Source organism: Chanodichthys erythropterus, chromosome 17, assembly GCF_024489055.1.
Source record: "Chanodichthys erythropterus isolate Z2021 chromosome 17, ASM2448905v1, whole genome shotgun sequence".
Taxonomy (NCBI): domain Eukaryota; kingdom Metazoa; phylum Chordata; class Actinopteri; order Cypriniformes; family Xenocyprididae; genus Chanodichthys; species Chanodichthys erythropterus.
In genome coordinates, this window is record NC_090237.1 from 20,953,279 (window position 1) to 20,978,308 (window position 25,030).

A 25,030-nucleotide genomic window follows, 5' to 3' on the forward strand; every position below is an offset into this window, starting at 1 on the left:
AGGCATTACACAAGCCAGTATTAACGTCTGGATCTGTGCACAGCTGAATCATCAGACTAGGTAAGCAAGCAAGAACAATAGCAATAGCGAAAAATGGCAGATGGAGCAATAATAACTGACATGATCCATGATATCATGATATTTTTAGTGATATTTGTAAATTGTCTTTCTAAATGTTTCGTTAGCATGTTGCTAATGTACTGTTAAATGTGGTTAGTTACCATCGTTTATTACTGTATTCACGGAGATGAGAGCCGTCCCTATTTTCATTTTTAAACACTTGTCTGTATAATTCATAAACACAACTTCATTCTTTATAAATCTCTCCAACAGTGTGTAATGTTAGCTTTAGCCATGGAGCACTATCAAACTCATTCAGAATCAAATGTAAACATCTAAATAAACACCATACTTACGCAATTAGACATGCTGCATGACGAACACTTTGTAAAGATCCATTTTGAGGGTTATATTAGCTGTTTGAACTTTGTTTATGCACTGAGCATGAGCATTTAAAGGGGCCGCAGCCTAAATCGGCTCATATTTAATGATGCACCAAAATAGGCAGTTAAAAAAAATGTATGGGGTAATTTGAGCTGAAACTTCACAGACACATTGTTGTGAGAGCCGTCCCTATTTTCATTTTTAAACACTTGCAGTCTGTATAATTCATAAACACAACTTCATTCTTTATAAATCTCTCCAACAGTGTGTAATGTTAGCTTTAACCACGGAGCATACTATCAATTTCAGAATTCAGAATCAAATGTAAACATCCAAATAAATACAATACTCACAGGAATCGATGTATGCACGCAGCATGCATGACGAACATCTTGTAAAGATCCATTTGAGGGTTATGCACTGTATAAGTGCACTTATAGTCGAGAGCTCGGGGGGAGGGAGCGCGCGATTTAAAGGGGCCGCAGCCTGAATCGGTGCATAGTTAATGATGCCCCAAAATAGGCAGTCAAAAAAATTTATAAAAAAAAATCTATGGGTTATTTTGAGCTGAAACTTCACAGACACATTCAGGGGACAACTTAGACTTATATTACATCTTTTGAAAAGACATTCTACGACACCTTTAAATATTCATGAAATGTAATATCAACGGGATATCATTTTGAAAAAATGTCACCATAGGCACATATTTCAAGTGAATAAATGAGTTGGTTACTTTCCAAGGAAACATTTCTCGTTTTTATTTTAGTTTTTTAGGTTTAAAATATATATATGGTTTGTAATAGATTTAGTTAACATTAACACTGCCACAGACGCTTTCATCTTGCGTAAAATAAAATAATTACTGTTCAAATCAGTATTTCATGTCCATTTATTCACTGATTTTAGTAAGTAGCCATGAAATAATCTGGATATTATACAGTTCAGCTGGCCATTATCACCAAACCATTATCATAAACCTGTCAACCTGTCCAGGTTTATTTTGCGATAATGGGCAGCTGACTATTTCCCTTTACTTGCGTTTAGCACTGACAAGTAGAATTCAACATTATTTTCAGTTTATTATGCCTTCCACAGTTTAAATATTGCTTATTTGGTATTTAACAGGGCTAATTGGTCTTTTCCAAAGCAATTTACTATGTACTTTGTGCAAGTGTTGTCTCCCTGAAGCAACATAAGGTTAAAATGACCCATTTAAAGACACCATGGTACTATCCAATTACCTGGTCACTCTTACCCGTTGCTTTTGCATTAAGCATTTAGTTTCAGCTCTTTTTTTATATATATATATATTTTTTATTGGTGGGCTCTGACTCTACATCAGTGACACACAGATGTTTTTGTTCCCATCAAGCTAGTTATTTCAGTAAGATGCTGTGGTCCAAGAGTAGATATGTGTGTAAGTGGCTGCCAGAGTGTGTGTGTTTCAGAGATTGTGAATGACCCTATCTTTTTGTATGAGAGCCTGTGTGCTAGTGTGAAAGTGTATAAACACACACTCATATAGCATTTTGCTCATTAAGGAGCTCTGGCTTGGCTGGGCTTGGCTCCAGGGCCACATGTTTCTCCTGTGCGGTGCTCGGCTATTTCTGTCTGTAGTGTTTGGCTTGGATTTATACTCAGCTGCTCTCTCATTCACCTTGTCTTGTCTTCTCTCATTCTTCATACAGCGTCAACGCATTTCTATCTTGGCTGGCTAATAGACCTATCTACTGTACTCTTGTTCTGATGAATTTAGTGTGTGTGAGCTTGAGACAGAAACTGGATTGATGGCAACCTTAAAACCTTGTGTTCCAGTAGTCTGGTTCAGTGTTAGACGCCTTCGTTTTCTCTTTAAAACGACAGGTTTTTCACAAATAATAATAATTCTGAATGAAACAATGTTGAGTGGGAAATAATTTAGGTGAGACTTTATCATTTGGGATTTGATTGGATAACCCATGTTTGCAAACATTATGTGCTAGGATATTATTGGCTAACATTATTTAGGTTAAGTTATAATTGGCTAATATTATGATAGAACATTTTTAGCTAACATTATTTATGCTACCTATTATGGACTAATATTATTTATGCGACAATTGGCGAATATCTTGTGTACTAAGATATTATTGGCTAATGTTAATAATGCTGCGATATTGTATAATCTTGTTTATGATGGGATATTGACTATGTATGCTAGCCTAGGAGGATATTATTGGCTAACATTGTTTATGCTGCTAGGAAATTATTGGCAAATGTTATTTGTGCTGTAGGATTTTGTCTAATAGTAAGACTAGGATATTATTGACTAATGTTATTTATGATACAATATTATTAGCTAATGTTATTTACACTAGGATGTTATTGGCTAATATTATTAAAGGGGACCTATAATACCCCTTTTACAAGATGTAATATAAGTCTGTGATATGTGAAGTTTTAGCTTAAAATACCCCACAGATCATAGCTTGTCAAATTTGCCCCTGTTTGTGAGCAAAAACACAGCGTTTTTGTGTGTGTCCATTTAAATGCAAATGAGCTGCTGCTCCCGGCCCCCTTTCCAGAAGAGGGCGGAGCTTTAACAGCTCGCGCTTCGGTTGCTCAACAACAACAAAGCTGGGGAATCTCACGCAGCCAAAATGACATGAATTGTCAGTAATAGTGTTCAGCCTTCCATTGTTCAAACCGGAGTCGGACTCAAGTTTAGTCACATCTGGAAAAAAGTTTTAATATTAAATTAAACTAACATTGCTTAGCAAACAGGATGTTACATAAGCTATGTAACTAACCTAAAGGAGTTTGATCTTACTTTGAGGTTTCTCACCACAGCTCTAACTGAAGCTTTTTACTTCAGAAATTTTGACCGAGTTGCAGGGTTTGATTTCATGTTTAAGCTTTGTGTTAGCATGTGTGTGTCCGGCCTTCACAGGTGTCGAGTTTTCAGATGGCCGACACTGCAGGTTATGTGACGTAACTTGCCGCCATTGTTTTGACACTGGAGATGTTTCTCAGGCCATGCACCCCTTCGTGAGTGGCCAAAGTGTGTTTTTGCACCTGATTGAAGACCACTGGGATGTCATGTGAAGTGCAATGTGAAATGTGTGAGGGATATGTGTTGCCGTGAGCTACTACAGATGTTTGGAAGGGAAGGATGTGTGTGATTTCCTATAGGATATGTATTTGTGTGTGATGTGCTGAGGGGCAGTGGGAGTCCTGTTTGTGTGTGTAAGGAGATGAGGGAGTGGGTGAGGGGCATGTGTTTGCTCATGCATTTGTGTTTGTGTCTCTCTGAAGGGTTCAGCCTGGAGCTTCATGGATCTTTGTTGAAAGACTGCTCACTTTGTGTCCATTCTGAATCTCTCGCTCTCCATCTAACTCTTTTAACAGCTCAGTCGAGAGGAAAAGGTTCACCTTCCCTATGAGACACCTCAAATATTCATTTCTCAGTATCTCTCTTCAGATACAAGATACCACATCTCTCCCACTGATCACATGACTCAGTTTGCTTGTCAACCTGCCCTTTCCCCAGAGGAAGCTTAGGGTTGCCGTGGGGATGAGGATCCTGGTGGCAGATTTGGAGAATCTGAGGCAACGTTACCATGGTAGAGCCTGAGTCTGGGGAAGGGGTACATGGGCTTTTTGAAGCACTTGTTGTTGCAGCTGCTTGCTTGTTTTTGTCTCATTCATAACTGAACAACGTCTCACTGCATAAAACATATAAGTAATAGATACTTCAGTCTTACCTTATAGACTTACAGTATACTTTTTACAGAGTAAACAACACATTTTAATTGAAACAGGGCTGGTAAGGATTGAAGTTCAGTCTTTTCAATATATGTTAAGGAACCAGGTTCACGTCTAATTTGAACAACCCAGTTTACTTAAAGCTGCAGTCCGTAACTTTTTTGGGTTAAAAATGATCCAAAATCCATTTTTGAGCAAGTACATAACCAGCCAGTGTTCAAAACTATCTCCTTACCTTCGCCCGATTCACAACGGTAAGCTTGTAATAATGTTTTCTAATTCAGGTGGTACTGGTGGGTTTCCATGTGAGGATGCTGCAGGTGGTGGATCATTTATAGCCTTTTCTCACAGCAGCTGCAGTAATTAAACTTTACGGATTTTATGGTATGACAAATTAACGTTAGAGATTAGACTGTACAGAAATTGAATCCTACAGGTAACACACACTAAATACATGTAGTCACGCAATGCTGATGTTGTTAACATTAACAATTTGAGAACAAAAAAAAAGAAAAGAAAATATAACAATATGAGCTAAGCAATCATTGTAATTAATCATCATTGGTACCGCGATTTATTGTCATTTTTTTTTTTTTTTTTCCTCATTTGGTCAGAACAAAAGTGGCAGACATGTTACTTACTTGTTCAGATGACATTTTCTGGTGAAAATTCTTATTTTGGTCATAGTTCCAAAACTACCATCTGTGATTCCGAAGTACATTACCCACCGGTGCGATGACTGACAGCCACACATTCTCCTCAAAACATTAGATTCATCCGCGCTGAGGAGCCGTGCCGATGCACAACCCACTAAAGATGATAATTCCGCAAATAACTGCAATTGCAGGTTTCAAACAGAGAGAAACTTACGGACTGCAGCTTTAAGTAATTTAACACACTACAGTTCAAATGTTCTTGGGTAGTATGATGTTTTTGAAAGAAGTGATGCAAAACTGAATTTTCATTATCATATCTTCTTCAGTCAATGTCACATGATCCTTCAGAAATCATTCAAATATGCTTATTTGCTGCTCAAGAAACATTTCTTATTATTATCAATGCTGAAAACAGTTGTGCTGCTTAATATTTTTGTGGAAACTGATTTTAGGGTGAATGGAAATTTCAGAAGAACAGCATTTATTTGAAATCTTTAATAACATTTTAAATGTCTTTACTGTCACTTTTGACACCCAAACTAATTTTTTTAACTGTATTTGTGAGAGAAACAGGATATTCATTGAGAAAAAGTTAAGGCGGAACCTAATTGTATTTATGTGGAACTAATTGTACCATGAAACGTTCATAGTTGAAGGAGTTGAGTTGAAAAATAAGAGGGTTTGGTGACGTCTGTCGATAAGTAAAGTTCTTTTAGAGGCTGAGCAATTTTAAAATGAAATATTATGAATAGAATTTTTTCTAAACAGTGTGACCAAGACAAGGAATGCATTTTAAGAAAATAAACAGGAAAGTCAATTTTGATTTTAATTTTAAACTTTAATCCTTATTGATTAAGAGAGGACCAGCTGGCCACTGTTTCCATTTTAGCTTTCATTTAAGTTGTCAGAGAACCATCTGTTTTTGTAGACATGGGTAGTTAATCTTTTGCAAACAGAACAAAAAACCTGGATGGGTTATGGTCATTATTAGACACAAAGAACACATCTGGCTACATGCTTTGGGCAACCAGTGAGACCAGAGAAGGATTATGACTTTGCCGTGACACACTAAATACTTTCAGTGTGTCAATGTTGGATGATAAAGACCAACCAGCATCACAATTTATATACATTTTTTTAAGATTCTTTGATAAACACAATGGTACAAATGAAAATACTACATTTATTATTGTGGCGACCAGGGCGGGCGAGAGCCGTGAGGGAACGGCGAGTCCCTCACGGAGGAGCTCCGGGAGCATAAAAGGAGGAGCGACTACCGTGAAGGACGAGAGAGGACCAGGCCTGGACTTTATTTTATGTTTTGTTATGTTTGTGTGGCCGGCAGACGTCCGTGAGGGTCTGCCGGCATTACTTTCGTTTTGTTTGTTTATTTTATATTAAAGTTTTATTGAACGTTCGCCGGTTCCCGCTTCCTTCTTCCCACATTTACGAACCTTGTTACAATTATATTTACAATAATATATTTTTTATTTAATGTGGTGCCATGAAGAGCCAGAGTTCAAACCAGTACCTTTGGGGGTTCCTGCGCCAGCTGAGCAACTGCCGCTGAGATGAATGGAAATGCTAACGGATAGCCTTCTCCAGGTATTATAGACCTCCTTGGGGCAATTGCTCAGCAGGCCCATGCATTAATCCGTCAATGAGCCAGATATGCATGGAAAGAGTCTGACCCAGCACACTAGGCAGACAGCAGAAGAGGGAGTAACTTCCTGCAGTGGGAAAAGACAAACAGAAAGAGAAGATGAAAGACAAACAGAGACAGGAGAGAAAGACGAAGAACAGGTCAGACAAGATGCTGGAGGGAGCAAACCGCAATACGTACCTTTAGTCGGACTGTCTAACGTGCAAACATGCAGACGTAAATATACTGAAACATAATGGAAATTCTCACTTTGGCAGAGGAGGAAGGTCACTCATATTGACTGCCTTATTGTTATACACCCGAATGTTCTGAAAGCCTTTTTGTGATGTAAGAAATGCCATAGAACATAGGAAAAGGGGTCAAGGATGTTGACCGACAGGTGATTGAGTCTCTTTCAACACTGAACAAAAGGTCACATTGAGATTCAATAAGATGCAATCAAGCCTGGCTGTGTGTCGTAGTTGCGTGAAGAGGGCAGGAGAGGACAGATTTTTTTTTAGTCTGTATGAGTACGGAAAGGTCTGGCAACAGAAAGGCGAGCAGTCCAGGAACGGAGCAGATGGAAAATGAGTGGAAAGAGAGAGAGAGGGAAGGGCTGGTGAGAAGGGGGCGGGGCCTGCGTTCTGTTCTGCCTATCAGATCCAGACAGGGGCAGGCAATGAGAACTGGTGTAGGAGCGAGTGAGAGGAGAAAAGAGAGAGAGAGAGAGCATGAGAAGAAGAGAGGTAGACGGAGATGTATATTCTCAGTCCCTCAGCCAGAGGCAGAGAGCTTGGTCATACCAGAATAGCACAGGACGGTCCTGGTCCGAAGTGTCTTTCGGAGTGTGGGCCAGACAGCATGTCGGATTCTGAACCCAGAGTGAACTCCAAAAAAGCCGGCATACGGGCTGCTGTCATTCTGATCGGACTACTGCACAAGTCAAGACGACAGAAGGAGAAAGAGAGGGAGAAGGAGCGGTGGGTGAACTTTTCTTATTCCCACCCACTAATCTGACCTGTGATTTCAGATCTGGCGTTGTCATTGGCCGGCGTGCTCTAGCTGACCTGCGTTTATGGCTATGTAGGTCGTTGTATGTACACTTTATACATTTATTGTCATCCCAGAGTGTGTTGTAATTGGGTCAGTATATAGTAAAGGACAGTTTTCTTGTGGCTCAATTGAGGATGTTCTTGCTTGCAACTTCCCAGCTTCCCTCCTCATATGCCCCAAAGCAAAATTTCAGTTCTTGGATATTGCTCATTTATAGCTCAGGACACTTCACAATTATGTGGCATTTAAGTATCTCAACTATTTCTGATGGAGAAAAGACATTACACACAAATGAGTCAATTGTTGATGTATTGTAAAGTAAAGGTACTGTATATGAATATAGAATTACCATGGATTACATTTTTGGTCTTGCAAAAATATGATAAAGACTTTTAATCACAGACTTTGGTATAAATTTGGTACATCTTAGCACAGTTTGAGACATTGTTGATAGCTGTTGAGTATTTTAGTTTAGTAGTTTTATTTTAGTATTTTTTACTATTCAAATTTGTATTAATATTTTGAACTAACTGTTTTTGTTATATTTTCGGTTTGCATTTTATTTAATTTTTTTTGTAAATTAAATGTAGTGCTTCAACTTTAGTTATTTCTAGTTATCATTTATTTTGTTTAATCTAATATTTATATTTGAATTAACATAAATAAATGTAGTTTTAGTTGACACTAATAATGCTAGTCGTCTCGAACTTCTTTTTTTTCAGGGGAAGCAACCCCTTCCATGGTCTCTTATCTAATCTCATTGCTGTCTAGGAGAAACAGTTAAGATATTAAAAAGATCACATGTAATTTTTCATTCCTGTGTAACAGTCTGTGCACAAAGAGTTCAAAGCAAATACAGCTCTGTTAAACAAACAGAGAGTAAACAGAGAGAGAGAGAGGGGCAGATAGTTTTCACCAAAATCCCCCGGTCAGGGTCATCCAGGTCAGATCGTATGTAGAAGTAGATCTCTGAGGAAGATACCACAAAACTATTTCTCAGCTATCATTTACCAGGCTTCTCCAGTGGCTGTCTGGTCAATAGCCGTGTTGCTCTATATCAACTGGCATGATTATCACTAATAGTGGCCCTAGTGTACACTTTGTCTAAACATTAATTAAAAACCGATTTGACCGCATAAGCACGTACTAACACACATCCACACGCACTCTTTTACGCAGGTGCGGTGCCGCTCTGAACCATGCACACAATGCGATTTGTGTTCGGAGGCGCTGCATGTGCGTCTCTATTTGCATAGATTTCATCGATAACTGGCATGGTTAACTGACATAACTGCGAGACGGCCCAGCTGGAGTCGCCGTGTTTATTCCCTCTAGATCGGTTCTATCCCATTCTTCAGCTCAGATGAGCACACCGTGAGAAGAAAGTCTATACCTGACAGGCTTTTTAGTTCTGCTGTGTTTGAATGAGTGATAAGCAGGGCATATTTGTAAACAGTAAAATGTGAATCTCCTTGAAGGCAGGTTGTTTCAAGTTTGGTCTGTTAGGAAATGTATTGCTCCATCTCGTCTTAATCAAAGGCTTGGATGCTGTAGTAATTGCATTGTTTTATCTTAAAATGAAAGGTACAAGGTTCGAGAGCACTTCAGAGTTTAATGATGTTGATGAGTTAATGATGCTCTTTGAGTTGGTAAAAGGTAATTAGTGCTTTTATCTTGATTTCCAGTAAAAGTAGACATAAATCCATAAAACAAGGTAAAGTTAAAGGGTTAATTCACCCAAAAATGAAAATTCTGTCATTAATTACTCACCTTCATGTCTTTCCACACCCGTAAGACCTTCATTCATCTTCGGAATACAAATTAATTTTTTTTTTTTTTGATAAAATCCAATGGCTCATTGAGGCCTGCATTGACAGCAAGTTAATTAACACTTTCAGATGCCCAGAAAGTTACTAAAGACATATTTAAAACAGTTCATGTGAGTACAGTGGTTTAACCTTAATGTAATAAAGCGACAAGAATACTTTTTGTGTGCCAAAAACACAAAATAACGACTTTATTCAACAATATCTAGTGATGGGCGGTTTCAAAACACTGCTTCATGAAGCTTCAAAGCTTTACGAATCTTTTGTTTCAAATCAGTGGTTCGGACCGTGTATCAAACTTCCAAAGTCACGTGAACCATTGAAATTTCGATACACTTATGATGTAATGAAGACTCGTTTATTGAAATCATGTGACTTTCATGCTCCGAACCACTGATTCGATACAAAAGATTCGTAAAGCTTCGAAGCTTCATGAAGCAGTGTTTTGAAATCGCCCATCACTAGATATTGTTGAATAAAGTCGTTATTAGGGATGTCCCGATCACGTTTTTTTGCCCTCGAGTCCGAGTCATTTGATTTTGAGTATCTGCCGATACCGAGTCCCGATCCGATACTTAATAGCCTACATAAAAAAGAATAAAGAAGAGCGAAAAAACAGATCCAGGAACAGTGCTTTTCAGGTTTTTCAGGTATTCAGTTTTCAAATAGTAATCAAATATAAAATATCACTGCATATTATCTTTACTGTATTAAATAAATAAAGATTAATCATTATTGAAGTTACAAAAACTATTCAGTCAAGAGCAGTGAGTGATTTCTTTGTTTTTTGTTGTTTGATTTAACATTAAATACAGGCAGCAGGAATAGTTGTTTTCCCTTTAAGACATGCACGATCCAGTAGCTACATATACTGTTCCACATGCGCTGTCTTTCTCGACTAATATACGTTCACTTAAGACATAATCGACTATGTTTGCTAGGATACTCACTAGGACGGGCATGTTGACATAATTTTTGTATGAATGTGCGGATGAGCGCACACAAATCTTCTCACAGCGCGTGCGAGTTCTCTTTCGCGTCTTGTTCTTTAAGGTTTAAATCAGCAAGGCTTAAAAGAGTTAGTTTAAATACAGACAGCAACGTGTGCTGTTCAGGTCTCACCTGCGCTCGCGCGCTATCAACATGACAACGTAAATGACTGGACATTACAGCAGACGGCACTCGCAGTTAACAGTTTACAAAGAGTGACTGTTTTGTCCACGCTTTCTGATTATCGTTGTTGTAACGTTTTGTGCATCCATCGACTGAAACATACATTATCTGAACTCTGTCTGCTTTCCACGTTGCTATTTTAAACAAACCATATTAACCAATAGATGCATCGTCATTCGAGATGGACCGCAGTGCAGGTGCGGTCCGTAAGTGGAGAACCGTATGCACCCCTAATACATATATATCCGAGTCCTGATCGGGAGGTAATGTCCGATTCCGATCGAGTCTGAAACCACATGATCGGGCCCGATTTCCGATCATGTGATCGGATCTGGACATCCTTAGTCGTTATCACAAAAAGTATTCTCGTCGCCTAATAACATTAAGTGTATATTAACTTGCTGTCAATGCAGACCTCACTGAGCCATTGAATTTCATCAAAAATATCTTAATTTGTGTTCTGAAGATGAACAAAGGTCTTTTGGGTGTGAAACAACATGAGGGTGAGTAATTAATGACTTTAATCCATAGTTGAGTTGACTTAAGACTTATTTACAGAAAATATCTTGAAGTTATTAAATTTATAATAGTAAATTCTGCACCTTAGCTGTATAATGTGTAATATAATATAATATAATATAATATAATATAATATAATATAATATAATATAATAAATATAATATAATATAATATAATATAATATAATATAATATAATATAATATAATATAATATAATATAATATAATATAATATAATATAATATAATATAAAAATTTATCTTTTTTACCCAATTGGCAGATTTTATTTTAAGTATTTAAGAACATTTTTGTAGCATAAATCTAACTAAATAAAATAGAAAGGTTAATGCTTTATGGTATTTTCATGCCAGCGGATTAAATTATGATGTATTCTCTGAAAACTAATGCAGTTTTGCTCCTCAAGTAAATTTATTTCTTTTAAGGAACTTTTGATAGTTTTACTGGAAAGCAAGACAAATACTTAAGATAATTTTTGCATTATTTTTTGTTGTTTTCAGTCTCTCTACCACCTTGACTGTTTTTTTTTTTTTTTTTTGGTGAATAATTCTTTATTTTACATGACGCTTCTCTTCCATTTATCTTGGCAAGCGCTGTAAGATGAGAGCAGCGGCGAAAGCATTTCTTCATCAAGTTCATTAAGCACCAAAGCAAATGTTTTTCTGGTTTCCTGTTTCAATCACTGAAATCTAATTTTCCTCCACCTTCATCACTCATTTCTCCCGTGATCCTGTCTCCTGCAGCTCACATGAACTGCCTTCACCTCCTGACTCATTCTGTTTCCATCACACTTTATTTCCCTTCAGCTTTTTTCACTTTTCTTCTTCACATCGTTTCTCCGTGTGTAATTTCTCTCCTCGTGTACCTCCGCTGTGCGCTCCTCCCACCTTCCTCTTTGCTCAGTTGTTTTGCCCCCCTCTCTCTCTCTCTCCGTTGTTGAGAAAGCGTTTTTGATTAGCAGCTGCATGAAATTAAACTAAACCAGGTCACTTTTTGCCCTCTGCCCCATATATAAACATACACAGACTCAGTGTCCTTCAGGTGAGAGGATAAGATTCCCAGCATAAGATTCCAGTTCAGTTCCTCATTCAGTATCACAGATGCATCATCGTCTGTAACTGTAAGAGCGAGTCATCGTTGAGTACCTGGAAAAAATCATGCGGCTCATTCATCCAGAAGGGGCTGTAAAACAGTCCTCTGGCTGCCAGCACAATGGCGAAGCTCAGTCAGTAAAATACACATAGTAAAAACTCAAAGTAAAGGGTTCAAATGGCAACAAAGCATATTGGGCAAGTGATGGATTATGCTCTGATGTTTCTTATCAGTCCTACTAAAGGGAATCAAAGGAAAGGGGACTGAATATTCCTTCTGAAAGGAATTCCATGAACTTTTTGTCTGTGATTTATACTGCCATGTGAAAACAAAACAGTGATTTTGTCAAAGAGTCAATACATAAGTGATAAAGTAAAAATCTTTAATAATCTAGTTTAACTTTGTATTGAAAATACATTTCATTTTGTGCCAACATTTCATTTTAATAAACCTTGAATACATGAGTCCAATTATTAATTATTGTTTTATATATATGTAATTTTTCCATATATTATGAATTATTCTGAGCATTTATGATTAATTCATAAATATCATTATGATTTTTGTACCACATGACATTTTGCAACCTGAATATCCTTGCCATGCCATAAAAAAGTCACATTAACCCTTAAATGCATGCGTATTCGGGTCTTTAGCAACTCGGATCTATATCTATCTATGAATCTCTACCTGTTGCGATATTATAAAAATGTTCTGATATTACCTTTTATTACCTTTTGGAGTTTGGAAAGGTTCAGTTTGAGCAGATGTTTTATACCATCATCACATCACTCATTTCCCAGTACATTCAGCATCTGGCTCATATTCACAATTTCAAACATATTCTTAAGGCGAGACACCCCAGGTGAATAGGGTAAAACAATTAACTAATAGATATCACCATACTTCCCCAGCTGGTTGATTACATTAAAAATTGCAAACATTTTTTGTATTACAAGATTTCTAAAATGTTATGTTTAAAGGTGCTAAAGAGGATGTTTTGTTTTATACATTTTTGCAATATTACTTGAAACTGTCTTTACTAACTGATAAAAGACAATTTATTAGTTGCACTGAAAGGAATAATATTAATATACATCATCTGTGCACGAGGTAGGGCCTTAAAAACATCAGCCAATCGTTTACGTGATCATCTCGTAAACGATTGGCCCTCTGGCTTGTCAATCACTGCTGTGACGTTCCTTGTGAGAGACGTGCGCGGATTGGCCCTCTGGCTTGTCAGTCACTGCCATGACGTTCCTTGTGAGAAATGAGCAGGGCTGCGCGCTCCAGTAACTTTCCACACTCCACAGGCGCTCCATGCAATGTTTTTGTCAGGAGACAGGAGTGACAACTGCAGATTACGAGTTAACTGCGGTGAGTCCGACATAATGAATCCACTAACATGACACAGTGAATGCCGTTGGTAAGCACTCGTGTTCCAATACAAGTGTTTATGAGTTTTGGGAGGCGTTCCTTCGAAGGAGGGGGGTTGTTCTTACGTATGCGCTCATTTCAAAAACTCAGTAACAGTCTTTGGTTTCTCAGTCGACAAAAAGATCCTCTTTAGCACCTTTAAATATGCAAATGAGGCATTCTACTTAAATATGCACTAAAAATCTGAATATTGGATGAAGTCAGGTTCAAAATTCATGTTTAATCTTTTGGACATATTAAATTAAAAGGTTTTTACAGAGGGAATTTTGGATATCTCCTTTTATCACTCCATATATCAGAAAATACTATCAGCAGCCAGAAAAAAATAAATTTTCACCTTTTTTTTAGGAATAAAATGTTGTATAAAATACGACAAATTATATATCAACAAATCCCTCTGTAAAAACCTTCATAATATAGATAGGAATAAAACTGTAAAGTTTGGTGTATGTATGTTGAGCTGAAGTGGAGATTTCTGACTCCGAGCATGAGAAAAAACTCATTTTGAGAAAACGGCCTTTAAAGATATTTACTGTCATTGAAATCTATAGAAGCAAATAGATGAAAGTGGTATAAAACATACACTTAAAAGTGTATTTTGGATGTTTTCTTTCCACCAGTCTAAAAAAAAACACTTTATGAAAAGCCAAAAAGTGCAAAATCTCAAAATTGACAGGTGCCTGAAAAAACAGTGTTTTTGCCTGTAGTGTCTCCCCTTAAAACTATCATTTTCAACATCTTCAAAATCAATATTTTAATCGCTGACAGCTTCTTAACCAGATCCACCATCGAATGACAGTGACACTTACATTTGATTGCGTTCAGTAATTGCTCTGCAGTGAATAGTTGAGTCATTTCAAGATTTGCTGATTATACTTCATATTCTTTTGTTTTCTGCCTGCAGTAACTATGAGTGAAAGGGCACTTCATCATTGTGTATTATTCATTCATCAAAGATTCATTATTGTTGTGCAGAAAAAAAATATACTTACACTGTTACTATTACAGTTATGATATGTTCTTCTTAGTTTCATGGACTTTTAGTTTGTTTTCATATGTCATTTGTCTTCCTTTGTTCTGTTTTCCCACCACCTTTAGTTGTCATGGTAATTCATTTAATCATCACATGTGTTCATTTCTAGTTCCCTCATTTGCTGTGTATTTAAGTTCCTGCCTTTTCACTCTTTAGTTGTCTGGTATTGCTTGTGTTAACTTGTGTTGTAGCACACTGTTACATTTTTGGATTACCTTTAAGTCTTGTAAATAAACCTTGTTGGATTTTTATATTCGTCTTCGTCTTCCTGGGAGCCACATGTAACAGTTACACACTTTTATTATTATTATTATTATTATTATTATTATTATTATTATTATTATTATTTATTTATTTATTTTTTGTTTATACAAAAAATGAATGGGAATACAGGCATTATTTTATATATATTTTTTCTTGTTATATTGTTTATAATGATTTGATTGAGGAATACTAAGAAGGTTGATGTCTAACTTTAAAAATTGAATGAGGAGGAGGGTAGTGAATGACGTCTAAGGGTTAACTGAGATTTTAAGAGACTTGCTGACCTTGACACACACTTACGACAGTCTTCAGGGGTCCTTTCTGTGATGTAATTTCCTGTTTAATGTTTTCCCCCCTGCACTTTCTGGATGTCTGCAGGCTTATGCCAAACTACCCAATATAAGTATTTTTTCTTCCATACTTTTAATGAGGCTTTTTTTTCTCTCTGTATCACCCAGATTTTTTTTTTAGGTATTTCAGACATTATATCCACTCTCAAAAATACGTAAAAGGATTAGGGCCAAGCAATAATAAAAAATAAAACCATCTCGAGATTAAAGTTGTTAAATTACGAGAAAAAACTCGTTAAATTTCAAGAAAAAAGTCGAGATAAAATGTTGAGAATAAACTCATTAAATTATGAGAATAAAGGCATTAAATTATGAGAAAAAAAGTCATTAAATTATGAGAACAAATTCATAATTTAACGAATTTGTTCTCGTAATTTAATGACTTTTTTCTCATAATTTAATGAGTTTATTCTCAACATTTTATCTCGACTTTTTTCTTGAAATTTAACGACATTTTTCTCATAATTTAACGAATTTGTTCTCGTAATTTAACAACTTTTTTCTCGTAATTTAATTACTTTATTCTCAACATTTTATCTCGACTTTTTTCTCGAAATTTAACGAGTTTTTTCTCAAAATTTAACAACTTTAATCTCGAGAGGGTTTTATTTTTTTATTATTGTTTGGCCCTAATCCACTTACGTACAAAAAAGTATAAATGAGTTGAATAAATAAATGTATATAAATACATGTTGATCAGATGCTCTAAGTTGTGTATTCAGGTCACTGTATGTAAAAAATGCATTGTTTTTAATGTAAGCCTTTTTTCTTTTCTTTTTAATGAATAGACATGGACAAAAAATAAGATCATGTCAACGTTATGATTGATTTGTGAGTAAGATCAGATCTTTAAGAATATGATCTATCCTGTGACAGATGAGTTTAGCTCAACTAAGCTCAGATTGAGAGAAGATGTGAAAAGTGATATCAAATCAATCAAAATTCAGTCAAAAGACACTGAATCCATTTTTCCCAGCTTCACTGTTCCCATAGTTACTGCATTTTTACCTTTTATAGGGTGATATAGTATAGTTGCCACTCATTATGAAAATAAAAATATCTCTTCTGGTGTGTGTGTGTATATATTGGTCCATTGAACTGTATCTGAAAGTGGAATAGATGAGGTGACCATGTCTCTCTTAACAAGTGCTCCGAAACGGTTTCACTGACAGGCTGTATAGAGCCTATTTACAGAGCAGTTGAATTGAGGAGGTTATTTTTAGAAGTCACTTTTCTTTTCCCCGTTCTCGCTCCCTTAAAACCCTGTGGCGTCCTCTTTGTCTCCTGTTAGACTGTTGATTTAGTGATATGGACAAAGGATTAATGCATTTAAAAACCCCAGAGGAGCACAGGTTGCTTTAATAGTGGGAGTGATATCAAAAGCCCTGCTCAATGGCAGCGTCTCACCAGCCCCCCTTAAGGCCCCTGTGCTGATCTGCTGGGACTCTGTGAGAGTCTAAGGCTTTTCAAATGTGGAAAGCTTCCAAAAACTAACAACTGTCCAATTTGTCGAAGGCAAATAAACACGAGCTGTTCCCAGAGTCATGCTGGAGGCAAAAACGTACATCAGACTGAATACTGTCAAACAGGTGAGGGAAGATATTGTTGATGTGAGAATGAATTTGATTTATTCAGACAGTTGGAAAGAGGGATTACATGTCAATAGGTTTGTGTCTGTTCTCTTACCAGTAGCCTACTTGTTCTCTTATTTTGCTTCAGCATAATCTGATTTGTAAAATCAAACTGTAGAAACAAGAAGCACTTGCAAAAAACTACCATTGCAATACTATAAAGGTATGGTAATACTATTTAAAATGGTGGTTCATTGCGATTTCACTTTTTTTAATGTTGCTGCTTGAGCATAAACAGTATCTGCAAAGTTACAGCGGTGAAAGTTCAATGCAAACGGAGATATTGTCTTTTAAAGTTATGGCAGTTTAATGCTACAAAAACGAACAGTTTCGACTACAACGAGCTTCTTCCCGGGTTGGTGACATCTTAACCCTGCAATTAACATAAACCCGGCTTTTATGTTGTTTACCCACATGCTCATTCATGCTATAAATTAAACAATACCTTTACAAAAATGCTACTAATCTTGTCATGTATTCAGCTACAGTAAAGATTTAATCAGGATAAAACTGTATATTGAAAGCTAACATAAACAGCAGTAACATTTACAAGTGACAGCAAACACTTTGACACATATACTTACAAAAATACTTACCATTCGTAAACGACCTTTAAAAGCTGTGCTTGCAGAGGTTCTGCTTGACCCTCTTTATCATTATTGCTATCTGGGTCTGATTCATGCTCAAACTGATACGGCAATATTGATGCCAATATTTACATTTCCACCGAAGCAAAGACTGGACTTTGACTGAAGCACTTGCAACGTTTGCCCGTAATGGTGGTAAGGGGCGTGGCGTTTCCGGACAACGTGAATCGTGACAACGTATTCCAGATAGCGAATCACAATACACTGGGTACACTGGGCCAGCTAACCAATCTCAGTCCATTGCGTATTTCTGAGGGAGGGGCTTCATAGAACCAGGAACTCAACAGAGCGATTTTAGGAGAAGGGAAATAGCGGTGTAGAATAAAGGTAAAATATATGAAAAATATGGCGTTTTTTTAAAAACAAAGTATTAAGACATGTTAAACTGTGCCCCATAAACACAATCAAGCCTAGAAAAACAAAACAAAAAAAAACACTGAAACACCCCTTTAAAATAATATAGATGCCACACACCACCAAATATGATGATCCTCTTGTGTGGGTCCCACTTTCTTAAATATACAACTGCTACACTAAAGAAAAAAAAAGAAAGAAAAAAAGTAGGCTTTGAATGGTGTAGGATTTACATTAAAACAAATTTAACTCAGAAATAAATACAAAGATTTATTTTATTTTATTTTTTATTATTTTATTTTATTATTTTTTAATTTTATTTTATTTTATTTTTAATTATTTTATTTTATTTTTAATTTTTAATTTTATTTATTTTATTTTATTTTATTTATTTTTTATTTTAATTTAATTTAATTTAATTTAATTTAATTTAATTTAATTTAATTTAATTTAATTTAATTTAATTTAATTTAATTTTATCTTATAATGGAATGGAATCAGCACAGTACTATTTTTATGAACTAGAGAATGCAACTTAAAAATGAACGTGAACAACAGGGTTTGATTTTGTTCCATGGGCTGTGACATCTAGATTGTTTGATCCTCGGAACTTCTTCTTTTACTCAAGCTGAAAAACTGCGTGTTTTAGCCATATTCTGTGGAAAAGGAATGAAATAACTAAATCTATACAATTTTATCCTGAGCACTTTATTGTTACTCTCATCCTGCTGAGAGTTATTAGCCTCATAGGATATCAACCTCTGAGCAGTTGCCATAGCAGCGAGGCTAGTCTTGCTAATGTGTAATGGTGACTGAATGGCTTTATTAATTGAGTTATTGATTGTCTACAGGCAGTGGACAAAAACAGGTGCAAAGAGTCAGGGGCCAACCGGCTTCCTATTTAAAAAAAGATGAGTTTCTAAAGGTCTATAAATTAGCCTGATGTGTATGTTGCATCATTAATTGATCCTAATAAGGTTGACAACTGCCAGTTTTTGAAGTTCTGGGAACTAGTCAATGAACTTGAATGACTTTCTTGAGCTTGTTAATGTTCATTTTTGTGTAGTCTGTTAAAGAAGGAAGATTGAATTTGATCAAATAAAAGTCATAAAACTTTATCCTGGCACAGTGCCATATTCCTATAGTACTTCAATACTTTGTTTACAAAAGTTAAAGAAAAAAAAATCAAAGAAAAAAGACTGAATGCTTTAATTGAGCCCTATTGAGTGACTTTGTAATTCTTGTTAGCACAGCAGGGACTAAAAGCAGAAAGGGTTTTAACAGCACTCAGTATCGATTGTTCCTTTTATGTGTTAAAACGTTCTGTTTCAGCAGCAATTATTTCTTAATTAAATTTCCATATGGAGTTTCTCAAAATTACTTTGTACAAGGCATTTTCATTTGTTTGTGTGTTAGTGCGTGTGACTGAATATGTCTATGCGGTACAGCATGTTTGGGACACTGGCTGTGGTCCACATTTCTCACTTTCTATAAATAGCCGCAACATATCAACGTACAACAGGAAGCAGCACTCTGACCACTCTAAGAGTTATCTGAGGGAAAACATTATCCATTTAAACAACACTGATATTGCTTTCCATAATCCCTTCTTGCTGGGAGAAGTATGATAAAAGACTACCTCAGCATGTGAACTGTCAGTTTAGCTGACAAGTAGAGCTTTGACACTGTCATAGTAATGGCATAATCGTAAAGCACATAGATAATGTTTAGGCTGCAGACTCAGATGTGCATAGTGTATCTGTAAAAGAATGAACCTGACAGGATCATATTAAATTAGTTTATGAGAGCTAAACAAACACACAGTGCCTTTGGTAGGTGACAATTAAATTGCTTCTGCTTGTCATTTTTTTTTTCTTTCTAATTTGCTGAATATTAAGTCCATTACAGGAAGGATTTGCCATTTGCACTCATTAAAGGGGGAATTATAAAGTTCATTATCAGTTTTCATAAGTATTTATCAAGGTCAAAAATAACATTTATAATTAGTATTTAATTGTCAGCCCTCAGGCAATATCTTGTTTCCTCTAGTCTGGTCTTCTCGCCTGTCTTATGTAATTTGTAAGTGATAATGTATAGTCAGCATGTGAGTACAATATAATGAATTGAACTTTCCAAATTATTCAATTCATTAAAAAAATGGACAAACTATTATATTATATTATATTATATTATATTATATTATATTATATTATATTATATTATATTATATTATATTATATTATTAATTATATTATATTATATTATATTATATTATATTATATTATATTATATTTTATTATATTATATTATATTATATTATATTTTATTATATTATATTATATTATATTATATTATATTATATTATATTATATTATATTATATTATATTCAGCAAGGCTGTGTGATTATTACAATTTAAAATAACTGTTTTTATTTTAATATATTTTAAGATGTCATTTATTCCTGTGATGGCAAAACTGAATTTTCAGCATCATTACTCCAGTCTTCAGTGTCACATGATCTTCAGAAATCATTCTAATATGTTGATTTGCTGCTCAAGAAACATTTATTATTATTATCAATTTTGAAAACAGACAGTTGTGCTGCTTAATATTTTTGCAGTAACCCTGATACATTTTTTAAAGAATTCTTTGATCAATAGAAAGCTCAAAAGAACAGTATTTAATTTAAAGAACTGAACAAAACAGGGAGTATATATGAAGAGTTCCATTGCAAAAACCATCCGTCTGACATGCATTTTCTATCAGGCTCCTAAGTTTAGGTTCAGTAATTTCACTTTAATGGCAATGAAAAGGTTATTAGTCTGTTATTGAAATGCCTTATTTTCATAAAGGTCACTTTAGTCAGTTAATTGGTATTTAACAAATGTGACTTTTGCTGCAAAACCAGCTAAGTCCATGTGTGCTTTTGCAAAAACCCTTAAAGGCAGGAACACACCAAGCCGACGGTCGGCCGTTGGGTAGTTTTTGTTCGTCGGCCGACTGGCAGTTTTTGTTCCTTTGCCGTTTTCTCAGTGTGTTTCACACTGCTGGCTGAAGTTGGTCCTCGTCTGTTTGTTTTTTTCCGGACGATTCGACATGTTGAATTGCCGCCGGAGCTCGTCGGTCCGTCAGGCCATCTGATCATTCTGATTGGCTGTTCAGCTACTGCCACCTGCTGATACAGAAAGGCATTTCATCTTACGCAGGCGCAGAACTGACGTGCTACTTGGCTGTCGGCTGTCGAGCGTTGGTTTGGTGTGTCAGGGCAACTTTGGACCAAGACCCACCACTAGTTCGTCTGCGTCAGTTTGGTGTGTTCCTGCCTTAAGCCCACCTCTTTGGGCAGCAAGACATAGTAAAACATCCGTTTCTGTCAGTTTTACAGCAGCAAAAGCAACACTGTTGGGTTTACTTGCTACTTGCGAAATCCTGTTATTGCCACTGTAACGATGGACAAAACATGATAAAAACTTGCAGCTCAGCAATTGAAAGCCGGCTCATACGCACACCGTCATTCATCTTTAAATCATGATTCAATTTGCGTCTTCCGATTGGTTCTTCTGTGGACTTAGGGAGGATTTAGATGACAGAGGAAAGTGGCGTTTAGCGGTTTCTGCCAACGAACTGGTATTTCTGAATGGATTAGCCCTAGCATGGCTGATGCTAGGGCTGGATGATTAATCGAAAAGTAATCGAAACCTAAATTCAGAATCTCTAACCGATGTAATTTTCCCATTTTGGCTATTTCGTTTTTTTAATCCTGTTAATACTTCCCCCTTAAAGGTGCCCTAGAATCAAAAATTGAATTTACCTCGGCATAGTTGAATAACAAGAGTTCAGTACATGGAAAAGATATACGTTGAGTTTCAAACTCCATTGCTTCCTCCTTATATAAATCTCATTTGTTTGAAAGACCGGAAAACAGGCGAATCTCAACATAACACTGACTGTTACGTAACAGTCGGGATCATTAATATGTATGACCCCAATATTTGCATATGCCAGCTCATGTTCAAGGCATTAGACAAGCCAGTATAAACGTCTGGATCTGTGCACAGCTGAATCATCAGACTAGGTAAGCAAGCAAGAACAATAGCGAAAAATGGCAGATGGAGCAATAATAACTGACATGATCCATGATAACATGATATTTTTAGTGATATTTGTAAATTGTCTTTCTAAATGTTTCGTTAGCATGTTGCTAATGTACTGTTAAATGTGATTAAAGTTACCATCATTTATTACTGTATTCGCGGAGACAAGAGCCGTCGCTATTTTCATTTTTGAACACTTGCAGTCTGTATAATTCATAAACACAACTTCATTTTTTGTAAATCTCTCCAACAGTGTAGCATTAGCCGTTAGCCACAGAACACAGCCTCAAACTCATTCATAAATCAAATTTAAACATCCAAATAAATACTATACTCACAGGAATCAATGCATGCATGCAGCATGAATGACGAACATCTTGTAAAGATCCATTTGAGGGTTATATTAGCTGTGTGAACTTTGTTTATGCACTGTATAACTGCATTTATAAGGGAGCGAGAGATTAAAAGGGGCCGCAGCCTGAATCGGTGCATAGTTAATGATGCCCCAAAAAAGGGAAGTTAAAAAAATTAATTTAAAAAAATCTATGGGGTATTTTGAGCTGAAACTTCACACATTCAGGGGACACCTTAGACTTATATTACATCTTTTGAAAAGACGTTCTAGGGCACCTTTAAAAACCTACTATTGATCGCGTGTGTAGCCACGTGACTCCGCCCTGTCCAGTCAGCACGCAGGTGAATGCCGAGTCAACACACGGAGACGGCGTGTGTTGGACATTCAAGCGATTTTAGACGATCTATTAGAAACTATTTGTCCTGTGATTTATCACTAAAGTAGCTTAGAAACTCAAAACTTATTATAGCATATATTTTTCTACTTTTGAAGGAACTATTTACAACCCACAGCGTCACAATTAATAGAGAGACAGTATGACTAATTCACACACGCAATCGCTCTAATTTATCTTTATCTGATTTACAACGAGCAGAAATCTGTAAGAAATGTTACAAACCATAGATAAAATGTACTAAAAGCTGCTAAAAGTGAGCTTTATCAGATCACTCTTTCAATAGGAAAAAAATATCCCACCTTTAGTAGTCAAGCATATTTACAGCACAAACCTTGTCAGTGAACTATGAGGGCAAAAAACAAAACAAACAAAACAAAAAAATAAACGTTCATTAATCGTAATCGAGGTAAAATGTTCAATTAATCGTGACTTTAATTTTAGGCCATAATCGTCCAGCACTAGCTGATGCTGGGATTTAGCGGATTTGAAGTGAATGTATTTGATGAATGTATACTATGTGCATTCGCTCAATATCTTTATCTCATTTTTGATGGAGGTGGTGTTCATGCATCTGAACTCTTCACATACTGACTAAATTAGATAATTGAAGGGGAACGGAATCATTAATCAAGGGAACAAAATGGCACAAACTAGGAAACTAGGTCACACAGGCAAACAGGAACAGGGAAAACAGAACCAAAACACAATGAAACTCAACAGATCAGAACAGGTCATACATGTTACAAGAGTGATATAAGATCCTGTTTTTTTTTTTTTTTAGAAAATTGATGGCCTGGAGTCTTAAATAATATACCTCTGAATATTTTGACCGATCAGAATCAAGATGGCTTGCATAATAAGCACTCAGCATGTATGTTGTCTCTCTCTGTCTTGAGCGTAATCAAAGCATGAGGCATGTTGCCGGAACATTAGATAATCATAATCACTGGGCAGATGTGATTAGTATTGAATCAGGCCTAATTAAAGAGGCAGATATACAGCCTTGTGATGAAACTGTGGACTGGAAATGAGTGGAGACAGCATGTGCAGGGCAACTAGAGATATCACAACTTCCCGGTTCTCCCTATGAGCTGATAAGATTCTAATAAAGCCATAACAGCGATTTACTGTGAATGTTAATTGTGTTTCAGGGCTGCTGTAAGGCTTTATTCATAAGTCAGCATCATAAATGCGCTCTGCAGTTGAGTTCCAGGAAAAAGTTTCATATTTAACTTTTACATAAGCCTATTTATAAGTCTTCATCTTTCCATTGTGCACAGCACAGTAAACCTCTCAGCCTCTTTATACATCCCCCATATACATTTTATGAACTTAAACATGCAAAAAATGCAATCTTTATCACAGTGAGTTGTGAAATTTTTCACTCAGAAATTACTTGTACATTTCACAAATAAATACAAAGAAATGGCAAGTAACACATTGAATTAAACACTATTTTGAAATAGAATGACTGAAATAGTATTTTTAAGCAGTACTATATGAATTATATATGATATTTTGAAGTAGAAAGACTGAAATAGTATTTTCTTGTAAAACATACTGTATTAATCTTTGTGTTTTTACAGCTTGAAATATTTAAAAACTTCTTGGTTAAGTGTTTGTACTTATATTCAATGAATTAACCACATACAAACATTGTTTTGTAGATAATACCAGTCTTAAAGGGATAGTTGAACCAAAAATGAAAATTCTGTCATCATTTACTCATGGTCAAGTTGTTCCAAAACTGTATGAATTTCTTTGTTCTGCTGAACACAAAGGAGGATATTTGGAATAATGTCAGTAACCAAACAGATTTCGTCCCCCACTGACTACCATAGTATTTATTTTTCCAAAGAAATCCATACATGTTTGAAACTACTTGTGGGTAAGTAAATGATGACAGAAAATTACTATTTTTGGGTGAACTATCCCTTTAAATGTATCTATTTTTGTTTATGTAAACTGTATATTTAAGAACACTAATGACTGAAAATCTCCCACTGATGTATTGAACACTGTGCATTTAGCGGTCTTTTTGGTGCTGGTCCTGTCCCCTCATGCAAAGTGAGAGTGATGTATGCAGTGATGCAGTTACATCAGCAATGAGAGTCATTAGATAGTCAAAAGTGCTGATCACACTCCCTTTAGCAAGACACATTACACTGTGCCTCTAAAGCTACACCAGTACATCAGACTGCATGTGAAAGCAGCGCATATGTATTTCAGGAACTATATTAACATGTTACAACAGAACGATGTCAGAGGATTTGGTGTGCAACAGATTCTGAGCGTCA

At 35.9% G+C, this 25,030-nt stretch overlaps 1 protein-coding gene across 8 annotated transcripts in view; it reads left to right on the top strand.

Annotated features, from left to right (window-relative positions):
* Window positions 1-25,030, top strand: part of rap1gap2a (RAP1 GTPase activating protein 2a) — a 91,983-nt gene that overhangs the window by 24,175 nt on the left and 42,778 nt on the right. For 3 of the 8 annotated variants that reach the window (XR_010892232.1, XM_067366191.1, XM_067366192.1), the window contains exon 1: window positions 7,207-7,469. The exons of 1 other annotated variant lie outside the window; for it this stretch is intronic. Coding sequence is in view for 3 of the 7 variants with exons in the window: in XM_067366191.1 (XP_067222292.1) it covers window positions 7,246-7,469 (224 nt within the window). In the remaining 4 variants the exon portion in view is untranslated. Of the gene's footprint in view, window positions 1-7,205; window positions 7,470-25,030 lie in introns of those variants that run through there. 4 more of the 8 variants (XM_067366197.1, XM_067366200.1, XM_067366198.1 and 1 more) reach the window with 2 other exon arrangements.